Genomic DNA, 23,846 nt, shown 5'->3' on the forward strand with positions numbered 1-23,846 from the left:
GATGTAGGCGAGAGGACGGTGGCCAGGTAGACGAGATTGAGGTTGGCATTAGAGGAGTGAAGTGTTTGGGCTGGGTGGTAATAGGAGAGCAGCGAGGTGGAGGAAGGAGGACAAGGTCATTGAGTGCCTTAAAACCGATGGTAAGGAGTTTCTGTTTGATGCACAGGTGGATGGGCAGCCATTGGAGGTTCTTAAGGAATGGGGAAGGATGAACTGACTGGTTTTGTAGAAAAATGATCCGGGCAGCAGAGTGAAATATGGACTGGAATGGGAAGGGACAGGAGGCAGGGAGGTCAGCAAAGAGGTGATACGGTAACCAAGGCAGGATAGAATAAATGCTTGGATAAGCGTGGTAGCTGGATGGAGAGGAGAGGGTGGATTTTAGCGATGTTGTGAAGGTGGAACTGATGGGATTTAGTGATGATAGTTTGAATACGTGGGTGGAGTGAGAGAGGAACCAAGGAAAACGCCAGGGTAACAAGATTGCTAGACAAAGAGGATGATAGTGCTGTCTACAGTGAAAGGAAAATCAGTGGGAGGGCATGGTGGGAAGATAAGGAATTCTGTCTTGATCGTATGTTAAGTTCTAGGTGTAGGTGGCCCATCCAAGTGGAGACGTCTTGAAGGCAGGAGGAAATGCAAGACTGCAGAGAAGGAGAGAGGGAAGGGCTGGAGATGTGGATTTGGGCATCATCTTCATCGAGGCGGTAGTTGAAGTCATGGGAGCGAATGAGTTTTCAAAGGGAATGGGTGTAGATGGAGAATAGAAGGGGCCCTAGAACTAAGCCTTGAGGGACTCTGTGAAATTTTCCAACCAAGAATCACCATCACCACTACCTCTTACCTAACTGTCCAATGGTCTGCTATGACTTGACACGTGTCCACTTCCCCACCCGAGCCAAGCTGCCCACTACCCTCCTCAGGTGAGACTTCCCCCCTTGAGCCATTGAATGGGCCTTTCCACCTGCCAAGAACGTCCTCCGGGTCTTCATACAGTTTCCCGAGTATCTTCTCGTTAGGTGGTTGCGGGATTTATTAAGCACTTAGTTCAGGGCCTTCCCAGTTAGTGCTCCTGATTCCTTGAAAACTATGTTAAAAGAATGCTAAGCCAACTAGTTTCCCAAAGGAAATAGTGTAAAGTGCATTTGTAAGTCCCCAAGACCAAGAATATAAATATCACAAAATAGTGATTAAAAAACCTAACAAATATAGTTAAATGGTCAAATTACAAAGCTGACATGTACCCACCGTACAGAATGAACTTGATATTTTGTTGTTTATGTAGCTGCTTGATTTTCAAAGTATTATCTTTCAAATCTTAGCCTAGCAACAGCTTGTTCTAATATACCAAAGGTGATCGTTCAGTGACAAAGTGAACAAACATTTGTCCAAATGGGCTTTTAACCTCCAAGTCCATCACAATAGTTGTCAGCTCCCACCCCACCAACTCGCTAATCTCCTACTGTAACCCAACTCGCACACTCCAGCACCAACCTAACCACTGTGCCTCCATCTCGTCCATCTTGCCGCTGACCACTTCCCCACGTCCTGCCTCTGGCCTAGAACTCCCTCTTCCTTCATATCCTACAGATCTCCGCTCTCCCCATCTCCAAATTCCTACTAAAATCGGATCACCTCCTAGAAGCCTTCCCTGACTGACCTCTCTTTTCCCCACCATATTTGACCTCCCTTCTACATCCCCTGTGTACTTGGGTCTGTCCCGATTAAACACTTTGGCACTCGCCCCATCCCCACTCCTTCAGCACGTAGCTGCAGATCCCTATACCCTCTGCCGCTGTAATTATCTGTCTCTCGCACTAGATTGTAAGCTCCTCGAGGGCAGAGGTCAGGTAATAATGTTAATAATTATGGTACTTGTTAATGCTTTTTATATGCCAAGCACTATTCTAATCGCTGGGATAGATACAATTTGATCAGGTTGGACTCAGTCCTGGTACCTCATGGGGCTCACTTGCTTATTCCCATTTTACAGATGAGGTAACTGAGGCACAAAGAAAAGAAATGACTTGCCCAGGGTCAGTAGACATGGTGGAGGTGGGATTAGAACTCAGGTCCTTCTGACTCCCAGGCTTGCCACCTCTAATCTATTGTACCTTCCAGTGCTTAAAACAGGGCTACACACTCATAGTAAGATCTCAGTAAATACTGTTGATTGATTGCTTCAGAAGTTGCAGAGTGAAAAGAAGGAGGTGTTTGAACCAAAGTAAACTTTGGAGACTCCTCAAAACCAGAACATTATTGCACGGTGAGAACTCCAGGCACTAAAATTAAATTGTGGTCTGGTGAGCGCTTTAGTGGGGGAGCCCAATAGGAGCCCCACACATTGCTAAGGGGTGGGATAAATACAAGACAACTCAGACATAGTCCTTGCCTTATGCGGGGGCTCCTGGGTCAACCACCATTCTAAGCGCTGGGGTAAGTACAAGTCAAGTCGGACACAGCCCTTATCCCGCATGGGGTTCACAGTCTGAAGTAGGAGGGAGAACAGGTTTTGAATCCCCATTTTGCCATTGAGGAAACTGAGGCACAGAGAAGTTAAGTGACTTGCCCAAGGTCACCCAGCAAACAGTTGGCAGAGCCGGGATTAGAACCCAGGTCCTCTGACTCCCGGGACCATACTCTTTCCCCGAGGCCATACTGAATCGTCCTATAGAACAAGAAGGAGCCAAACAGTAGGAGCCAGTGAAATGTTAAACTCTTCAGTTAGGAATATTAAACTAAATAGTTAACACGGTGTCTGGAGGGGCCAGTCTTCAGACTCCTCACAGCTCTAAACAACTATTCTTAGTGTCAGGTTGTTACAATCTTCAGTGCTCTGACCATTTGGAAGGCAGGTTCAGTGCCTGCCGGGTTGGGCGTGAGGCTGGAAGCCTGGGCATCGGGCAGCTCCCTGGGGTCATGGAGCTCTTGGTCTTGTGGGGACTCTATGGTCCCCCCCGCCCCATCCCTGCTTCACCGCCATGGGGCCTTCCCAGGGAACTCTCAATCGCTGCAACGAGGATGTTTCTGTAGTCGATTCTCGATCTCTGTTCTAGTTCGTTTTTTTCCATTCATTATTGTACACATCTGTTACCCCCAGTAGATGTCAGTTCCTTCTAGGATAAAGTCCTCTGCAATGTTATTGCTGTTTTCAGCGGGATTGCTCAGTCAAAAGGTATGGTTCCAGGGCTGGATGTTGCAGCCAGATGCGTATGACTAATGCAACGAATCACAGTCTCTAACGTTGTACCCTTCTCCCCCTCTCTCTCTTGCTCTGTCGTCTCCTGCTCCATCTTCCGCTCTGTCTCCCGCTCCGTCGCCTCTTTTTCTGCCGTCCTCTTCTGCGTCCTCCCCCAAGGAGAAGCTGTCGTCTGACCAGGAGCTGGAATCGGCTCTGCAGAGCCCGGGCCAGGAGGCTGAGGTGGGAGCCTCGGAAGAAAGGACCTAGCGGAAACCAGGCCTTTTCCCGAGCCACCCGATGGCTGCATCCGGGCGCCCCCAGGGCCAAGCTCTTCAGGAGCAGGAGGGGCTCCTGATAGTGAAAGTGGAAGAAGACTCGGCCTGGGGGCCCGACCTCTCGCTGCTGGGCGACGACTGCAGCCCCGAGACCTCCCGCCTGCTCTTCAGGCGATTCCGCTACCAGGAGGCGGCGGGTCCCCGCCAGGCCCTCGGCCGGCTCCGGGAGCTTTGCTATCACTGGCTGAAGCCGGAGAAACGCACCAAGGAACAGATGGTGGAGTTGGTGGTGCTGGAACAGTTCCTGACCATCTTGCCCGGAGAGATCCAGAGCAGGGTGTGGGCACGTCATCCCACTTGTGGGGAAGAGGTGGTGACCCTGGTAGAGGATGTGCAGAGGGAACTCGGGACCCTGAGGCGGCAGGTGAGAAGGGGACCCCGCTCGATCTGTCATCTTGTTGGATTTGGGGACTGGTTAAACAGCCCCGGGGCCCATGGGGACCCTAGGACGGTTGTGGCTTTTGTTCTACCATAGGATTTCTTCTACTAGCGGGGAGAGTAGTTAGATGATCGATCGGTCGATGGTTTTGGTGGGAAGCAGTGTCTGGGTGGGAGAAGGGGGAGGGTGTCAAATCAGGGAGCCCAGATTAGAGGGCAGGTCTTTCAGCTGGAACACGGAGGGGATTGCCTCTTCTCTTGTGTTGCAGCCAGGATCCCAGCTTCTCCGTTCTACAAGACTTTGGGCCCAGTTGACTGTTAACCCAGGAAACCAGTCTGGTACTTTGGTCTCACAATTCATTGTTTCCCAAGGTAACCTAAGTTGACATCGCTGAAGACAGGAGAATGGGAGCAGCAGGAAAGGCCACAGGAGGCGGTGGGAGGGTGACCCAGGGCCTTCCTAGCCAGGCTCTTAGTCTTCCTCTCGGGCACCTCCACGTTGCCGCCTGCAGGCCCAGGGAATAGGAAGGGCCCCTGAGGAATTCTCCCCTTCCTGGGCTCTCCTGGGCGGTGAGTGATCAGGGGTGGTTCCCAGGTCTCGGGCCATGGGCGGAGACAGGAAGAGCTCTCTGAGGAGAACGCGTCTCTGGGAGAAGCCCCGGCATCACCGAGCTTCAGGCCAAACCCGACGGAGAGCCAACGGAACCGACGCCTCAGGCCGCCACAGGAACTGCCGGGCCTCAGCCCGAAAGGGGAGCTCCGGGCCCTACAGGAAAGGGGTGAGGAGCAGAGATTCGTCTGGGATGGGAAGTTCTCCACGGGGTCGGGGGGATGGTTTCCGGGCAGGGACGGCCAGGGTTGCCTCTCGTTGGGGCCGGGGGGCTGTGGAGGATGAAGGTCACTTCCTGTGAGTGGTCCTTAAACGAGACCAGGAGCTTTTAGGGAGGCAAGTCCGGAAGGCCACCATTTTGGGTTTTCAGCCCTCATTTTGGCATTCTCAGGTCTTGTCGGGAGCGTGGGATGATTAAGAACTGGACCCCTGCTAATGAAAGCCGTAGGGGCTATTGTTCCCATGGCCCCTGCAGAATTATCACCTGTGTTATCACAAGGACCCTTTTTGTAGGGTTTTACCCATCCCCACCTTATTCTGGGTCTCCATGGGATACCTGGGGCTTTGGTGTTCAACTCTCTGTTGTAATGAAACAGCACTATAAGTAGGTCAGTTCTGACTTGTTTCTGATATTTGTTAAGCACCTACTATGTGGCAGACATTGTACTATGTGCTAGGCACTGTGCTAAGCGCTTGGGTAGATATGAGCTAATCAGATTGGACATAGTCTATGTCCCACGTGGCGCTCACACGCTTCGTCTTCATTTTACAGATGAGGGAACTGAGGCCCAAAGAAGTGAAGTGTCTTGCCCAAGATCACACCATAGACAGGTCCTTCTGACTCCTAGGCCCGTGCTCTATCCATTAGTGCCCCACTGCTTCATTTTATTCATCTCTTTCTCCTTCAGCTCTGCCTCCTTCCTGGATTCCTCTCCCTCCTCAAAGAGGAAGCACTGAAGACAAGGAGACAGCAGGGTCTCAGGTAACATGGGTGTTCCCTGGACCCTCCCTGCAGAGAATTCCCTCTCTCCAGAGAGGAGTTGAGAAGGAAATCTGGACACCATTCCCTTGTGCCCTAAATTTCTTTCCTTCTGCCTTCAATGTAACATTCCCAGACCCTCCGGATCTCTTCCACAAGGGCCTTGCCCTGGGGAGTGGTTACAGTAGCGCCTCCTTTACCCATAGTTTAATGGAGGAACCGCCCCGCCCCCCGCCCCCCCAGCGGCTACTAAGAAGGGGGTCTCGTGCTCTTTCAGTTGCCTGTGACTTTTGAGGATGTGGCTGTGTACCTCTCCCGGGATGAGTGGGGGCATCAGGACTCTGCCAAGGAGAACCAGGAGAATTACGAGAGTGCGGTCGCTCTAGGTAAAGACATTCTCACCCTTCTCTCCTCCCCGCCGTGGCCTCGTGGCTCCTCAGCCGTGGAGTTTACGGCAGTGAGGAGGATCCCTGGGTTTGACCCCGGCCCAGCGGTGTGGAGCCCTGGCCAGATCTTTATCCCACATGGCTAGTGAGGGCTGGAACCAAGGTAAGTCCTGGATCATGGGGACCTCCTGGGGTAGGGAGGCCCTATGTCACGTTTCACATAAATCCTTCCTTCTGTGTGCAGTAGAAGCCCAGAAAAACTGCTTTTCGTCACTCAAATGTTATCCCTTTATCCACTTGAAAACTCTGTTTCAGTTCCTGTTCCCCAGTGCTGACACTGTGAGTTTCTTTTGTGTTCATTGATAGTGTGTTCCACAAAGCTTAAGGTCACTTTGTTGCTCTTCCCTTGGTTTTCTGTATCCCATTTCAGTTGTGAGGCCCAAAGAACTAATGAAGTCCTGACCAGTGCTGAGATGAGAGAGAAAGATCATTACCAATGTCACTATCAAGTATTGTGCTCCAGCTGGGTTTCTGCAGAACACTAATAGACAGTTCCTTTACCTGTAAAATGGGGCGTTAAGACTGTGAGCCCCATATGGGACACAGACTGTGTCCAACCTGATTAGCTTGTATCTATCCCAGCACTTAGTACTCTGCGTGGCACAAAATAAGCGCTTATCGAATACCATAAAAAAAGACCATAGAAATAAAAGTCTCAGTTCCTACCCTGTCGGGGTTCACACTGTAATGGAGTCGCTCTGCAGCTTCCACATTTTTGCATCAGTAATACTCTATAAGCTGAACCCTCTGTTTCAGACTCAGAAATAGCTTCTGATTCCCTCCAGTAGAAATGGGCACGGCACGGTACTTAGTGCTGAGGAAAACGTTCACAGATGAGAGCCTAGATAGTCCCTCGCTCACCATCTTAACAGGAAAAGGAGCGGCGTACTGAAGGAGGGATGGGGCGGTAGCCTGTGTTGCCCTTGGCAAAATCTCATCTCCTTCAAGAGATCCTCCCAGACTAAACCCCCTTTATTTCCCCTGTCTGCCCTCCCCTCTGCAATGATTATGCAGCTGGCTGGCTATCTCCATAAGCACCTTGATACTCATCCCAACCCCAAAATGCTTATGTAAATATTCGTATACTCCACTACTTTCCCTATCCCTAATCTATGTTGGTATTTTTTTTCCCCCTGTGGATTTTAAGCCCCCTTGAGGGCAGAGATTCTGTCTACCAACTCAGTTGCATTGTAGTCTAGCACTTAGAACAGGGCTTGGCACATACTAAGCGCTTAATAAATACCATTGTTATTACTTTCTCAAGTATTTAGTACAATGCTTTGCCCACGGTAAGAGCTCAAAAAATACCACTGATTGACTGAAGGAGGGAATTGGTGAAAGACTTGAAGGTGACAACAAAAAACATTAGAGACAAGAACAACGATAAATATGACAGAGCCAAGGAGCATTATAAGACTGTAAGCTCCTTATGGTCAGGGATCGTGTCTACCAACACTATTATACTCTGTCCTTCCAAGCACTTAGAACACAGTTTATGCTCAATAAATCTTGAGCGAAATTGATTGTTTGTGGCTAGAGGAGCAGGGTCAGTCCTGTAATTACAAAAGTCACAGCTGCAGCCTTGACCTTTCCAGGGCTTTAAAAGTTAAGGAGGCTTCATGCTGCCAGTTCTTTAGGCCTCTCTGGACTGGTGCAAGGGCATTTAGGCATTCAGATGGCATGGAGGGGACAGGGACAGCTTCTGCCCCACAGAGTGGTCTAATCCTGCTGCCGGTGTCTGAGTCCTTCCCGGTCAGGAGAGGGGGTTTAGCTGGGACTGGACGACTGATCCAACCTTAATTCCTCTGCCCTTTCTACTCTGGCTTCCCCAGCTCCAAGGGTCCCAGTTCCTTCTGTCTCCATTCAGGGGTTCCCTATAACCTCCAGATCTTTATGTTGTGTTTGAGCAAAGCTACTGTGACCTCACTTTACATTTGTAAAATGTAGTTTTCAGCCCGGGCTAGGGAGTCTGAGGTCATGGGTTCTAATCTCGGCTCCACCACTTATTAGCTCTGTGACTTTGGGCAAGTCACTTCATCTGGAAAATGGGGATTAAGACTGTGAGCCCCCTGTGGGACAACCTGAATACCTTGTATCTACTCCGGTGCTTAGAACAGTGCTTGGCACATAGTAAGCGCTTAACTAATACCATAATTATTATTATTTCTAAAAGAACAATGAAGTGAATCACCCTAAATCAGTTCCTCTGAACTTCACCCCATTCTGCATATACCCACCTCTCCAATTTGTTGGCTTTTTTTGTTTTTTGAATCTGTTCTCCAAGGAACTGGCCACCCCATTCCATTTTGGGGCCACTAATACATTGAGAGAACATAATCTCAGCCCATTTAAATCATTATTAAGATGTTAACTATTGTGATGCCAGCCCAAATACTTTTTTTAAATTATTCCATCTGTTCTGTTCCCTTTGTCCCCAGTTCTCTGAGTTCTAGTCATCCATTAACCTTTAGTTCATTGCCTCTGCCTGATTTCTATGAGATTCACTAAGATTCAACAGTCAAAAGAGAGAATGAGGTAGGGGAGCAATGGAGCCCAATTTTTAGCATCCTGTGGAAGACTTTGGTTTGGGGAAAGATTTTGGGAGAGCGGATGCTGTAGCATGTGACTGTTTTAGGTCAGGTTCAGGGAATTGTGGAGGCAACTTCTGTTATTTTTTTTGGTATGTTTTGTTTTTCTAAGCAAGTAGTTGTTTGAGTTATGCCATTTTAACTTTCACAAAGAGAAATTCTTCAGCTCCAAGGAAGTTTTAGTCTGTCCTAGAGACTTCTAGGTTCTTCCCGGGCCTTGCTTCAATCTGTTGGGAGTTAGAAATCCTGAGCTTTCCTTGACTATGAGACTTCCACAGGAAGTTGGGTCATCTTATGTGAGGACAAGAGAGTGGCCCAGATGTGGAGCAGCGGAATAACCTGATGTAAAGTGAATTTGAGGTTATAGAGTTCTCTTGCCACCCCACCTCTAGGGCCCAGGGCAAGGGTGGCCTGTATGTGCAGGACTAGACTGGGGTGAGCCTTGGTCGGGCTACCGCTGGCTGTGGCAGCCAGCCGTGTGATGGCCCATCAGTAAGTGAAGCCCCAGACCTCCTCCACTCCTCCCAGCGTCTGGTTGCAAGCACGGCTTACCGACTTCATCCCACTTACCTGCATCACAGCCACTCCTCAACACCCGCTCTGGGTAGTTTGGCAAAGAACTGATCTGCAGCCCAGCAGGTTCTCTCCCTAATGGCAGGAAAGGGAGCCCGATTTCTGACTGGGCCCTAACTCCCACTTTTGCTTTTTTTTAAAATGGTATTTAAGTGCTTACTATGTGCCCGTCACTGTAGTGAGTGCTAGGGTAGATGGAGGTTAACTTTGGCCTTACCCCAGCCCCTTCATCCCGGTCCTCCCTGGAGGATTCCGCACAGATGCCTACCCCCGATCGATAGGTTGTGCCTCTGGTCTCTGCAGGCCTGGGGAGAACCTTGTTGCTTGCTTCTTCCTCTCGTCTAGTGATGACCTCTCTACCCTGAGAGATGTACTTCTGTTCCAACATTGTCTCTTCAAGTCTAAGCAGTGTCTTTCCTCTTTTGTGTGGGAAAGCGTGAGCTCTTCTCTGTGTAAACTCTGCGGCATTGCCATGGATCTCCCCCGCTCCATTCTAGCTCCTGAAATCCCACAGTGATTTCCATCTGCTTCCGAGGTGCCTACCACTCTGGCTCACAACCTGTGGGGGTTCTCACAGGACCCAAATCTATTCTCCTTGCCTCTCTTCCTTCATATCCCCATCATCTTTTTACTGGATAGAGTATGGGCCTGGGAGTCAAAAGGTACTGGGTTCTAATCCTTGCTCTGCCACTTGTCTGTTCTGTGCCTCAGTTACGTCATCTGTAAAATGGTGGTAGAGACTGGGAGTGTCATGTGGGACATAGAATGTGTCCAACTTGATTATCTTGTATCTACCCCAGCACTTTGTATAGTACCTGGCCTATAGTAAGCACTTAAATACCACAGTTATTATTATCTGTTCTCCTTTCCTGTCTTACCCCGCACCTCCACCGTGTTCCCCTCCACTGTGTTCCCCTTTATGATAACCATAACCCTAAGGTGGCCTTAGCTCGGCCTCAAGCTCAATTGAGGTGGCAGAGATTGGATTTCCTGAGGTTTTGTCTTGTAAATGCCTTTTTTTGTTTTTGTTTTAAATGGTCTTTGTTAAGCGCTCACTATGCACCAGGCACTGTACTAAGCCCTTGGATAGATAGAAGCTAATCAGGTTGGACACAGTCCATGTCTGACATGGACTCACAGTTTTAATCTCCATTTTACAGATGAGGTAACTGAGGCACAGAGAAGTGAAGTGATTAAAGGTCACACAGCAGACAAGTGGCAGAGCCAGGAGAAGAACCCAGGTTCTCCTGACTTCCAGGCCCGTGCTCTATGCACTAGGCACACTGGAATCAGGCTTGGTCTGGAAATGGGGACAAGAATGCCCAAGATCAGTCCCCCTGGGCATCTTACCTACTTACCATATGTCCATCTGAGAAGAACCGAGAAACACATTGTACCACTTTTAACATCAACAGGATCTCAAATTCCCAGTCAAGAAGCAGCCTCCAACTTGGAACAAAGAGAAAAGGCATGGGATTCAGAACTGCAGAACTCCAGGGAGAAGAACTCCAGTAGCTCCTGTTCAGGTGAGGGTGGAGCGGGGACAGACTGGGGCTACTTTCCCAAGTTTCTTTGTGCTTGGGTTGGATTTCTTGGGCAGAGAGACCCAGAGCTCTTCAGAGCTTGAGTTTTTGGTTTTTGTTTTTTTGGTATTTGTTTAGCACTTACTGTGTGCCAGGCACTTTACTAAATGCTGAGGTAGATATAAAATAATCATGCTGATAATCTTAATCCCCATTTTACATATGAGGTAACTGAGGCATGGAGAAGTTAAGTCACTTGCCCAAGGTCATACAGCAGACAAGTGGAGGAACCAGAATTAGAACCTGTGTCCTTTTGACTCCCAGGCCTGTGCTCTTTCCACTAGGTCATGCTGCTTCTTAGAGTGTCACCTTTCTGCCATAAAACAGCCAAGAAGGTGGTTACCCGTCAGATTTTTTCCCATCCTCCTCCAACAGTGCAGAAGCGTAAGCCCCACATGGGACAGCCTGCTTACCTTGTATCTACCCCAGCACTTAAAACAGTGCTTGGCACATAGCGTTTAATAAATACTATCATTATTATTATTATTTGAGTTCCTGTGGACAGGGCACTGTATTAAGCACTTAGTAGAGTAGTGGTTAGTAGAAACAATCCCTGTCCTCGAGGAGCTTATGAGGTTGTGTAGCCTGGTAGAGCCTTCCAGCTTTTAACTGTCTTCTGCCCAGTATCTTTTCCCTCCTTGCTGTTTCCTTGGTGGGTCACCTGAGAAGATGAAGGTGGATGTGGGAGACCTGACTCTTGACCATCCACTTAATTACCCCTTGATACATAAAGTTTATTTTCCCCCGGTTCAGAGAGGCTATTGGGACTAGACTGTCTCTTTCTTCCCAGGAGAAGACCTCAGTGAGAACAAGGAGGAAAATCCTCAGCCAGTCCGCTTTGAGGAAGAGGAGCCTCAAGAGACGCCTTCCGGCCGATCGGAAGTGGAGGTTCCTTGGAGTCCCGAGCCGGGCAAGCCGAGTGACGGGGAGTACAGGTCAGAAAGGCAGTGGGAAACTCCCCCAGAGGAGAGACTGGGGAAATGTACTCCCTGGCAAATGAGTTGCCTGGGGCGCCCCGGACAGAGAAAGCTGCATCCCGGAGTGAAACTGTATCAGTGTTCCCTGTGTGAGAAGACTTTCTCCAACAACTCAAACCTTATTAGGCACCAGAGACTGCATTCAACGGAAAGATTCTACTCTGGCTTGGAGTGCGGGGAAGTCTTCATTGGAGACTCCCACTTTATCCCAACCCACAAAATCCACTTAGGGGAAGAAATTCACAAGTGCCTCGAGTGCGGAAAAATCTTTAGTCAGAACACCCACCTAGTTAGACACCTGCGCACGCACACGGGCGAGAAGCCTTTCCAGTGTAATGTGTGTGGCAAGAGTTTCTCTTGCAATTCCAATCTCCAGAGGCACCAGAGAACTCACACGGGAGAAAAACCCTTTAAATGCCCTGAGTGCGGGGAGATTTTTTCTCATAGTTCGAACCTGATTAGACATCAGCGAATTCACACGGGAGAAAGGCCCTACAAGTGTTCCGAGTGTGGGAAAAGTTTCTCCCGCAGTTCACATCTGATTATCCACCAGAGCACCCACACGAGAGAGAGGCTTTACCCACTGACTGACTGTGGGGAAAGCATTAGTGGAAGCACACTCTTCATTACACATCCCAGAGCCCACCGGGGAGAGAAGAAACTCTATAAATGTCCCACCTGTGGGAAAAGCTTCAGACAGGGTATGCACCTTACCAGGCATCTGAGAACGCACACGGGGGAAAAGCCTTTTAAATGTTCCCTGTGTGGGGAAAACTTCTCTCACAGTTCAAACCTTATTCGACACCAGAGAATCCACACGGGAGAGAAACCTTATACTTGTCACGAGTGTGGGGACAGTTTTTCCCACAGTTCGAATCGAATCCGGCACCTAAGAACCCATACAGGTGAGAGACCCTATAAATGCTCCGAATGTGGAGAGAGTTTTTCCCGCACCTCTCGCCTCCTGAGTCATCAGAGAATCCACGTGGGATAGGAGGAGGCTGGTGTCTTTGGGCCCGGACCAGATAGTCACATTCCATTCTCAGTAGGTGTCCAGAGAGGGTATACCCCGGAGGCAGACAAGACCACCAGAGAGTCCAAGTTCCCTTGCTGTAAAAGACCATGGAGGAGAAACAGAGCCAGCTGGATGGGGCTGTAGGCAGGGCTCTCACAATCATATGATGGTGGTGGTGGTGCTTGGGCGTGACCCCCACCCTCACCCTTTTGGGGGATTCTTTTGACAGTTTGGGGGAGGAGGGGGAATTGACCCTACCCCAAAATGTGGTACCTATCCAAATTATACAAAATTCTTTCAGAAATCTCTACCCCAACAGAAACTCCCCCAAGGTGAGCAGAAGAGAGGTTTTGCCATCTCACCTTCAACTCTGTTTTAACAAAAAAACATCTGTGTTCTCGCACGTCGTCATAGCCTCCACCTTAGGATCTTCTCCAGGAGCATTTAGGCTCTTTGTGGCCTATATGGAACCTGAGGATTGAAATGGATGGCTTGAGGGCAGGGTGGGTGTCTCTTTGGGCTGGCTGAAATTCCAGAAGAGGTATAGGTAGCCAGCCCAAACTCCAGATTGAGACTGGTGGTGAAACCAAAGCTGACTTGGATGTTTCTGGCTAAGTTCACGGTTCAGAGTTGGTTGGTCTCACCGGAGAGACGACAGAAGGGTGAGTGGGATAATATTGCAGCTTCTCCCCAAGGCAAGGGACTCCAGGAGTCGGCACCTAGATACAAGAGTTTTCACCTATCTGAGGAGAAAGCTGGCACTTTAGCTGTCTGTCCATGCCCAAGAGTTATTTTTGGACCAATCCATTCCCTCACTGAGCTAGGACTGGATAGGCCAGACTCACGCACCGGGTTGCTTTCTCTGTGACCACATTTTTCTGTCAGACAGTGTGACCTGGAGACTTGCCACAGTCTGAAGGGAAAGGAGCAAAGGGTGCCCTCAATATACAGAGTATGTACTGAGGGCCATGGAGTTCGGGGTAAGAGATTGAGGCCTGCCCGGGGGTGTTCACCTCCAACCTGTTCTACTAAGACCCTTAAACATCCTGTTTGAGGCTCTTCCTCCTATGACAATCGGTCCCTTTCTTGAGGTCAGGACCTCTGCTGTATTGTGAATTTTCACGGGGCAGAAAGACAGATGGAATGATCTGCCTCGACCAATTCAGTGTGTATATCAAGGTCTCTCATGTTTGGACTGTTGCATGGTCGTGATGTTTTGTCTGAGTCCCACAGAACCTACCATGCAGCCTTCAGTGGGGTGTCTTGTCTTTCCTATGTGTGCTCTCAATAAAGTTAAATTTGCTTCATCTCTGGCCGCCGCCTGTGGTGAGAACCCTTCTAGCTATAATAAAACTAGGTGCACTCATCTCCTTGGTGCATTCAGGAAGAAATTATGATTAGCAAAATCCATGTTTGAGAACTTTTTTAAATGAGGGAAGGCATTCAAACCCTTTCCACCAGTCTTTAATCAATCCCTGATATTTATTGAGTGCTTAGCGTGGGCAGAGCACTGAACTAAGCAATTGGGAAAGTACAGTACAACAGCTGGGAGAAACAATTCCTGTCCACAGGAGCGAGAAGCAGCAGCAGGTTCTAGAGGAAAGCATGGGCCTGGGAATCAGAAGACTTGGCTTCTAAACCCAGCCCTACCACTTGTCTGCTGTGTGACCTTGGGCAAGTTACCACACTTATCTGCATCAGTTGACCTCATCTGTAAGATGGAGATTAAGTCTGGGAACTCCACGTGGGACAGGGACAGCACCTAACCCGATTAGTTTATATCAGCCAACCATATTTATTGAGCATTTACTGTGTGCAGAGCACTGTACTAGGCACTTGGGAAGAGTACATTATAGCAGTTGGTAGACATGTTCCCTGCCTGCAATGATCTTACAATCTAGAGGATCTATTCCTTCCCTCTTCCTCCTTATTTCACTTCCCAAGGCTTTACCTGTTTGACTCCAGGACAGGCGCAGTTGGATCTGGGAGTGGGGCAGGGAGAAAAGAAGCTCATGGAGAGCGATAAAAGCTGGTCCATCTGCCCCCAACTTGAGACCCGGGATTGGTTGTTCTCATTCACGTGTAAATTTGCAGTTTCCTGTAAAATTTAAGCTCTGTGACACCACAATCCCATCTACAGCGAGTTACACTGCCTTCCTGCTTTCCGACCGATTTCCCTATCGCCACAAGGTGGCAGTCACAGCTTCTGTCTTGGTCCTTGGGTTATTCATTCATTCATTCATTCAATCGTATTTATTGAGCGCTTACTATGTGCAGAGGACTGTACTAAGCCCTTGGAATGTTCAATTCAGCAACAGAGACAATCCCTGCCCAACAACGGGCTCACAGTCTAAAGGGGGTGTGGGGGACACACTGTAGACATTCAATCGTATCACTGTGTGCAGAGCACTGTGTTAAGCACTTGGAGAGTACACTATAATAGATATATTCCTTCCCCACAACGAGCTTACAGTCTAGACATTAATATAAATATTCAAATTACTAGGTGAGGCATCTCCCAGTCAATCGTATTTACTGAGTGCTTACTGTGTGCAGAGCCCTGAACTAAGTGCTGGGAAGAGTACAGTCTAAAGTTGGTAGACAAGTTCCCCACCCACGAGTTTACAATCTACAGTGCCCTGTACACAGTAACCACTCAATAAATATGATTGATTGTCTTACAGATGCCCCCCCCAAAAAAAAACCAAGCTATTTCTGCATTTCTGTGTCAACTCTGTTCTGAGGTACTCACCCATCCACCACCTCCCATTGCACTCATGTCCATATTTTTTAATTATGCTGCTATCCTCTGCTGGTAATTTATTTCAGACCCTGCCTTCCCACAGTAGGTCTTAAGTCCTTGAGTACTGTATTCTGCAAAGGGTAAGCATTTGATAAATAGTACTGAGTGATTGAAGGTGGATATATAAATGGAATGAGAGTAGATAGGGTATTTGGTCCTACAAGAAGATGGACTGTTAGTTACTCTATGAAGACCCCCATCCCACACTGGGTCAGCACCCAGAAACACCCCTGCTACCATCTGGGGAAGTCCTCTACACGCCAGTCCGGAGCATCCAAAAGCAGTATCAGCTGGCATCAGCTGGAAACTGATAGGTGAATCACCTCTGGAAGACCCAGAGACAACGTGAGGAGCCCCTCCCCTCAAGGCTCTGGCCCTGGAGAAAGACCCAGGATCACCCACCTCCAGGATCCGAATTACAAGGTGGAAACAGGCTGGGGTTAGTGGTCTCTAAGGCCTTAACTGGAGTTAACAAGGAGTTAACTGGCCTTAACTGGAGTTAACAAGTTAACACCTGAGGGTCCTCAAGACCTAGCCCACAAGAGAAGCCCCCCTAGCTGTCTTTAATGGGTGAGAAGGAACAAAAGGCTAATGACTGCATTGTGTATGAAGTGTAAATTAAATGGGGGAGTTTGGCTGGAGGCTATTTCTCTTAGCTTTGTTCTAAGGAGCCTTTTGCAGGGGCTGACTGGAGGAGGAACTGAGCTGGCTGTTCTAAGGGACACTCTGACCCTTCTTAGCCAAAAGGCTCCCTTGGTAGCAAATAAGTCTTCCACAAACCCATCTGTGCCAACTGTTAATCCAATCTTCACTCCCTCGGGTGGTGTCTAAGTGTCGGGGACTGATAGGGATTCAGGGGGACCTGGACGTTCCCCTCATCCCTACCAGGTCACAGGGCCAGATCGGTAATTCCTCCCCCTTGGCGGCTCCCCATACTAGCCCCAGAAACAGGAGTGAGCTAGGGACTCATTCAGTGAGCTCCAGTGTCCATCGGTCATTTCTAAAACCACTGGGCTCCTGTAGTGACTGAGACATTTCTGGATCTCACTGGGCTCCAGATCTCGGTAAGAGGCATTCTTCTCTCTCACCAGGGTCACTGGGTCAATTGGGGTGGGAGCTGTGCCATGCCCGTATACACACGTACCATGTATTCACCCCACCTTCAGCTTCATAGTACTTGTGTACACATTCTTATAACTTGCTATGTCTCCTATCTGTAATTTATTTCAATATCTGCCTACCCCTCTAGAGTATAAGCTTTTTGTGGGCAGGGATCCTGTCTACCGATTATATTGTACTCCCAGAAGAGCTTTAGTACAGTACTCTGCACACAATAAGTGCTCAGTAGATACTATTAATTGATTTAATATCTGCATGGTGCAAATCTATTAGGAAGAAATATCTCATATGTGAGATGGTCACAAAATTCAGCTTCCTCTTTCAACTCAAAAATGGTCAATGGGACCCCCAAAGACCATCACCTACAAAATTGATTAGGTGCCTGTTTGTGTGCAGAGCATTGAACAAGGGGTTTGCAAAACATGAAACAAATATGTGTCTACTCCCAGAGGAGCTTACAATTTAATAAGGGGGACAAAGCAGACATAAAAATGTAAAATAAGTAAAAGGGAGAAGAGAAAGGAGGTCACAGAGAGAAAAAAGAAAGTGGAAACAAAAGGTGGAGTTCATACAATACTTTTGAATTGTTATTCACGATTAGCCTGTTTCCATTCAGGTCCTAAACATATGAGCAAGGGCTAATTTGTATAGCTTCCCTGCAAGTAAATATTGACAGTCATTCTTATTGATTTCCATTCTCAGCACCTGTGTAGATAAGTATTTTCAACTGCACATTATTTGTTTTGATTCATGATTTGTAAATGTTTTCATATGCCTTCTCCTTTAAAATATAATCTTGTGAGCCATGAATATGTGCCTTGTACTAAGCGCTCTGGTAGATACAAGCTAATCAGGGTAGACACAGTCCATGTTACACATGGGGCTCACAGTCTTAATTCTCATTTTACAGATGAGGGAACTGAGACCCAGAGACATGCCCAAAGTCACACAGCAGAGAAGCGGAGGAGACAGATTAGATGAGAAACAGCTTGGAGTCAGTAGCTGATGGGTTCCAATCCCGACTCGGCCACTTGTCTGCTGTGTGACCTGGGGCAAGTCACTTCACTTCTCTGGGGCTCGGTTTCCTTAGTTGTAAAATGGGGGTTGAGACTGTGAGCCCCAGGTGGGACAGGGACTGTGACAACCCAGTTTGCTTTTATCCACTCCAGCGCTTAGTACAGTACCCTGTACATAGTAAGCGCTTAACATCTCTCCCTGCTTCAATCCCTACGTCACTGCTGCCTGGATTATCTTTCTACAGAAACGCTGTGGGCATGTCACCCCTCTCCTCAAAAATCTCCAGTTGTTGCCTATCAACAATCGCATGAAGCACAAACTCATTATTGGCTTCAAAGCTCTCCATCCCCTTGTCCCCTCCTACTTCACCTCCCTTCTCTCCTTCTCCAGCCCACCCCCGCTCACTCTGCTCTTCTGCCGCTCACCTCTTACTGGGCCTCATTCTCACCTGTCCCACCGTCGACCCCTGCCCCACATCCTACCACTGACCTGGAATGCCTTCCCTCCCTCCTCACCTCCGCCAAACTAACTCTCTTCCCCTCTTCAAAGACCTACTGAGAGCTCACCTCCTCCAAGAGGCCTTCCCAGACTGAGCCCCCCCTTCCCTCTGCTCCTCCTTCCCTCCCCATCCACACTTCTCCCGCCCTCTGCTCTTCCCCCTTCCCCTCCGCACTTGTGTATATTTGTATATATTATTTATTGCTCTATTTATTTTATTAATGATGTGTATATAGCTATGATTCTATTTATCTCTGCACACAGTAAGCGCTCAGTAAATACTATTGAATGAATTTATCTATTTTGATGGTACTGATGCCTGTCTACTTGTTTTGCCGCTTGTCTCCCCCTTTTAGACTGTGAACATGTGGTTGGGAAGGGATTGTCTGGTGCCGAATTGTCCATTCCAAGCGCTCAGGAAGCGCTCAATAAATACGATTGAATGAATGAGCGGATACCGTAATTATTATGATCGGAGGTCCTGGCGCCTCCCAGGCCGGTCCTGTGCCGGGAAATCTCCCCGCGCGTGCGCGCTGGACGCCACATCCGAGGCTCCCCTCGGCGGCCGGCACTGCGCACGCGCTGTTGGTCCCATCCGGGGCTCCTCTCGGCGGCTGGAGGCTGGGGGAAGGCGGCTTCACTGCGCACGCGCCTTCGCCTCAGGCGTTACTTCCGGTGTGGAGCGGGGCTGGGGCCGCGGTGAGTCGGGGCGGGCGAGCTGAGGGGGTGGGCGCCGCGTATCGCACCGCACCGCACCGCACCGCACCGCACCGCACCGCACCGCTCGGCCGGGACTGACTCCCAACAGGCCGCCAGTCGCCTTTTGGTGTCCGACCCGCCCTGCCCTTCGCCACGTGAGGCGGCCCTGACGGGAACCCGCCTGTCGGGGCCCGTGGGGCGCGAGCGCTTGGCACATAGTAAACGCGGAACGGCTTGGGACTCAGACCCCGTGGGTTCTAATCCGCTGGTCATCCGGGCGACTTGCGGCGAGTCACTTCACTGGGCCTCAGTGACCTCATCTGTCAAATGGGGATGAAGGCTGGGACTCTCACGTGGGACAGCCTGATCACCTTGTAACCCCCCCCCAGCGCTTAGAACAGTGCTTGGCACATAGTAAGCGCTTAACTGCCATCATTATTATTATTCTCTGGGCCTCAGTGACCTCATCTGTCAAATGGGGATTAAGTCTGTGAGACCCACGTGGGACAGCCTGATGTCCTCGTATCTCCCCCAGCGATTAGAACAGTGCTTAGTACATAGCGCTTAGCAAAGGCCATTATTCTTCTTCTCTGGGCCTCAGTTCCCTCATCTGTCAAATGGGGATTAAGGCTATGAGCCCACGTGGGACAACCTGATGGCCTTGTATCTCCCCCAGCACTTAGAACAGTGCTTGGCACATAGTAAGCACTTAACAAATCCCAGCATTATTATTATTTACAAATGCCATCATTATTATTTTTCCTTGGGGTCTTGCCCTGCCCTGCCCCCTTTCTGCCCTTCCCCTGCCCTCCTCTCCTTGCCCCTCCTTCCCCTGCCCTCCAACACTGGCTGTGATATGAATTCAGCCAGTCAGTCGTACTCAGTATGTGCTTACTGTGTGCAGAGCTCTGTACTAAGCGTTTGGGAAAGTACAATACAGCAGTAAAGAATGACTGCCCTTGCCCCAAGGGAATGTCTGGGGATGGGGGGGGGGACAGACATCAAGACAAAGAGATGTCAATATAAATAAATAAAATTACAGATATAAGTGTAAGTGCTGTGGGGCAGGGAGAAGGGGAAAGAGCAAAAGGAGCAAGTCAGGGTGAAGCTGAAGGGAGTGGGAGATGAGAAAAAGTTGGGCTTAATCTGGGAAGGCCTCTTGGAGGAGATGAGCCTTCAATAAGGCTCCGAAGGGGTGGATGGGGGGGAGTGATTGGCAGATTTGAGGAGGAAGGGTGTTCCAGGCCAGAGGTGGGATGTGGGCCGGGGTAGTAATAGCCCTTATTTCATTATTCATTCAATTGCATTTATTGAGCACTCACTGTACTAAGTGCGTGGGAGAGTACAATATAATGATAACCCATTCCCTGCCTACAGCAGTCTGATGGCAAGAGCACCAGACCCAGGATCAGTGGTATTTATTAAACACTTACTATGTGCAGAGCACTGTACTGAGTGGAAGAGAATGGTACAACACAGCAGACACATTCCCTGCCCACAACAAGCTTACAGTTTAGAGCGGGAGATAGACAAGCACAGGACCGAGGCTAGTGTGGATCAGTTCAGCAGTAATATTTATAGAGTGCTTACTGTGTGCCAAGCACTGTGAGAAGTGTTTGGGAGAGTACAGTCTAACAAAGTAGGTAGACTCGTTTCCTGCCCACACTGAGCTTACAGTTTCAAGGGGGAGATCCATCCTGACTCTATGGATAGAAACTGGAAGCTCAAAGTGGGACTAGGGATGGTGTCCAATCTATCTACACTATAGGAGAAGCAGCATGGCTCAGTAGAAAGAGCCCGGGCTTTGGAGTCGGAGGTCATGGGTTCGAATCCCGGCTCTGCCACTTGTCAGCTGTGTGACTGTGGGCAAGTCACTTAACTTCTCTGTGCCTCACTTACCCCATCTGTAAAATGGGGATTAAGACTGTGAGCCCCACGTGGGACAACCTGATTCCCCTGTGTCTACCCCAGCGCTTAGAACAGTGCTCTGCACATAGTAAGCGCTTAACAAATACCAACATCATCATCATTACTTCGGAAATAGTATGTGCTTAACAAATGCCATACTTTTATTAATTTTTATATATTGTGTCACCTATTTATATCAAGGTGGCACACCGTAAAATGATAATTAAGTTGCTTGTTAAGTGCTTTACTCTGCACCAAGCACTTGTACTAAGCCCTTGGAGAAGATACAGAAGCAGCATGGCATAGTGGATAGAGCACGGCCCTGGGAGTCAAAAGGTCATGGGTTCTAATCCCTGCTCCTCCACTTGATTCATTCAGTCGTATTTATTAAGCGTTTACTGTGTGCAGAGTGCTCAACTATGTGCTTGGGAAAGTACAGTAGAACAATAGCGACAATCCCTGCCCACAACAAGCTCACAGATTAGAGGGGACAGTCTGCTGTGTGACCTTCGGCAAATCACTTAACTTCTCTATACCTCACTCGCCTCATGTAAAATGGGGATTGAGACTGTCAACCCCAAATGGGGCAGAGACTGTGTCTGACCCGATTTGCTTGTATCCACCCCAGTGCCTGGCATATAGTAAGCACTCAACAAATACCATAATTATTATTATTAGATACAAGATAATCAGGTATGAAAGAAAAACTTGCTAGACTGCAGTGTGTTTGAAAAGGTATGTCAGAGTCAAGTTTATTACTATGAGGGTGTCTTAACGCTAGTAGGGAGTGGTGGGTTGACAGGGGCAGAGTTTCCTCTGTGAGTCAAGGCCAGCTCAATTCTAAGTAACCCAGAGCTTCTTTTTATACAGTATAGCATTTAATTTAATCGAAGAGTACAATATAGGATAATTACATCAGGATAGGCAGCAGTAACTCCTTGGGATGGGGTTTTCCCACCCAGGCCGTACCCTGTTCTCAAAGTGATTAAACCCCACCCAGCAGCAGACCAGGGCTTTTCACTGGATCAAGGGGTTAGCTTCATCTTGTTTTCAGCCCTTCCTTTCAGAAGACCAGAGAACAAAGGGGAGATGTGTTGTGAAGAACTTGCCTTTGGCTACCAAGCCTTCTATAAAATGAGGATTAAGACTGTGAGCCCCATGTGGGACATGAACAGTGGCTAACTTAATTAGCTTGTTATCTACCCCAATGCTTAGTACAGTGCCTGCCACATGGTAAGCGCTTAACAAATACCATTTTTTTAAAAAAGTCAAATTTCAGTATTACATTTCCCCGTTCTTTCAGCGTGGCAGAGAGAAAAAGGCTTCTTATCCCTGCTCTGCTACTTCATTCATCCATTTAATCATATTTATTAAATGCGTAATGTGAGCAGAACAGTGTATTAAGCACTTGGGAGAGTGCAGTACATTAGTGACAATCCCTGCCCATAACGAGCTCACAGTCTAGAGGGGGCAGACCAGGGGTGATAAAGAAGGTCTAGAGCTGAAATGGCTTGGAGAGAAGAGGGGGGCAAGTACAGGACCTTGGATTCTTGTGCTTCCTCACAGGTCAGACACAGTCCTTGTCCCACCTGGGGCTCAGTCTTAAGAGGGAGGGAGAATACAATTGTATATTTTGTGGGAAAAATCAATGATTAAAAGAGTGGTATTTGTTGAGCATTTATTTTGTGCAGAACCCAGTATTATGCACTTGGAAGAATACAGTGTAGTTGGTAGACATGGTCCTTGCCCTCGAGGTGTTTACAGTCGAAGGGGTGGAGGGTGGTGAGAGAAGATCTGTATGCCTTCACTGAACTCTGCCAGAAGAGTATGTCTTGAACTTTCCATACCTACAAAAAATGTTCATCTAAGCCTGCTAGAGAAGCTTAAATGTTTGGGAAAGTCCAAATAATTGTTTTGGGATAAATGGAGCCTGGATCTGAGGCTTTTATCATATAAACATACAAGTGAGTTGAATATCTTGGGTCTACCCCTAGCTCTTAATAGAGAGTGGTAAGCACCGTGTAATAAATGCCATAACTGACTGGGTAGAGTCGGCCGAGCGCTATAAGCGTTTGCACTGGAAAGTGGGGTGAGTTGCTGGGGTTCATAGATCTGGTTAATTTGCCTTCATGATTCCAAGTGAATATGGATGCAGATTTAATTGAGCAGCTACAGCGATTCAGAGAATATAGGTACTCTGTGAATCTGAACCTTGGAGAAAAGGTGTGAGTGGAATAGCCTCCCTCCTTATTTCCTGAAGCCCTGTTAAGTTTCAGGTCACTCTTAGGAGTGTGAGTCCATTTCAGCCATCTGCTACCTCAGAGAAGACTTTTTCCTTCCCTTCAAAGCCCTGTGGTAGTACCAGGCAACCACAGCTTCTAACCTGCGCCCCCCCCCCCCCCCATCCCTTTTAGACTGTAAACTCGTTGTGGGCACAGTAATCGCTCAATTAATACAAATGAATGAATCACCAGACTTGAGCCTTTTCCTCTACCATAGCCTCCATTCTCTTACCCACCCCATCTACCTCAAGGCTATTGCATCCTTCCTGGACTTCCTGCTAACCCTCATTCTCTTTCCCTAGGTCAGAAATTATGTGTCCTCAACTCTGGTCTCTTGGCCCCATCTCCAAATTTGTTGCTCCCCACACTACCAGCTCCCTGCCCTGAATCACTCCCATGTTCTGCTTCTTCTCCTCTTGCACCTGTGCAGCACAGCCCAGCTAATGGTAATTCTAGGCACTATAAATTTCCTCTTTCGTAATGTAACTCACTTCCCTTCTACTCAACAATTTTTCTATGCTTCCCTCACTGACCCCCGCAAACTTTCATCAAGTTTTCTAAATATTTAATTCCCCCATGAAGTCCACAATGCCCCTACTACCTTCATCCTTAACCCCCGATGACCTTGCCAACTTCTTTGTTGGTAAAATTGAAATCAGGGGGGACGAACATACCAACGTCACCCCCTTCCTTCTTCACCACCCTGCTACATCTCTCTCGTCCTTCTCCTGATTCCCAGATGTTTCTCAAGAGGCCTATCTCTCACCTGCTCTCTAAGTTTTCCCCCTCAACCTGTGCTTCTGACCCTGTCCCCTCTCACCTTCTGAAAGCACTTGCTCCCCACTTTCCTCCCCT

The 23,846-nt window shown here is 48.6% G+C and overlaps 1 protein-coding gene across 1 annotated transcript in view; it reads left to right on the plus strand.

The window, feature by feature from the left end:
* Positions 1-3,363: 3,363 nt before the first annotated feature.
* LOC103171110 (zinc finger protein 263) overlaps positions 3,364-23,846 on the plus strand; it is a 31,730-nt gene continuing 11,247 nt past the window's right edge. Inside the window, exons 1-7 of the mRNA XM_039913630.1 lie at positions 3,364-3,880; positions 4,490-4,673; positions 5,413-5,486; positions 5,761-5,869; positions 10,506-10,616; positions 11,464-12,642; positions 22,850-22,934. Coding sequence (XP_039769564.1) covers positions 3,479-3,880; positions 4,490-4,673; positions 5,413-5,486; positions 5,761-5,869; positions 10,506-10,616; positions 11,464-12,642; positions 22,850-22,934 — 2,144 coding nt within the window. The 5' untranslated portion in view covers positions 3,364-3,478. The remainder of the gene's footprint in view (positions 3,881-4,489; positions 4,674-5,412; positions 5,487-5,760; positions 5,870-10,505; positions 10,617-11,463; positions 12,643-22,849; positions 22,935-23,846) is intronic.

This window comes from Ornithorhynchus anatinus, chromosome 11 (assembly GCF_004115215.2).
Source record: "Ornithorhynchus anatinus isolate Pmale09 chromosome 11, mOrnAna1.pri.v4, whole genome shotgun sequence".
Lineage (NCBI taxonomy): Eukaryota > Metazoa > Chordata > Mammalia > Monotremata > Ornithorhynchidae > Ornithorhynchus > Ornithorhynchus anatinus.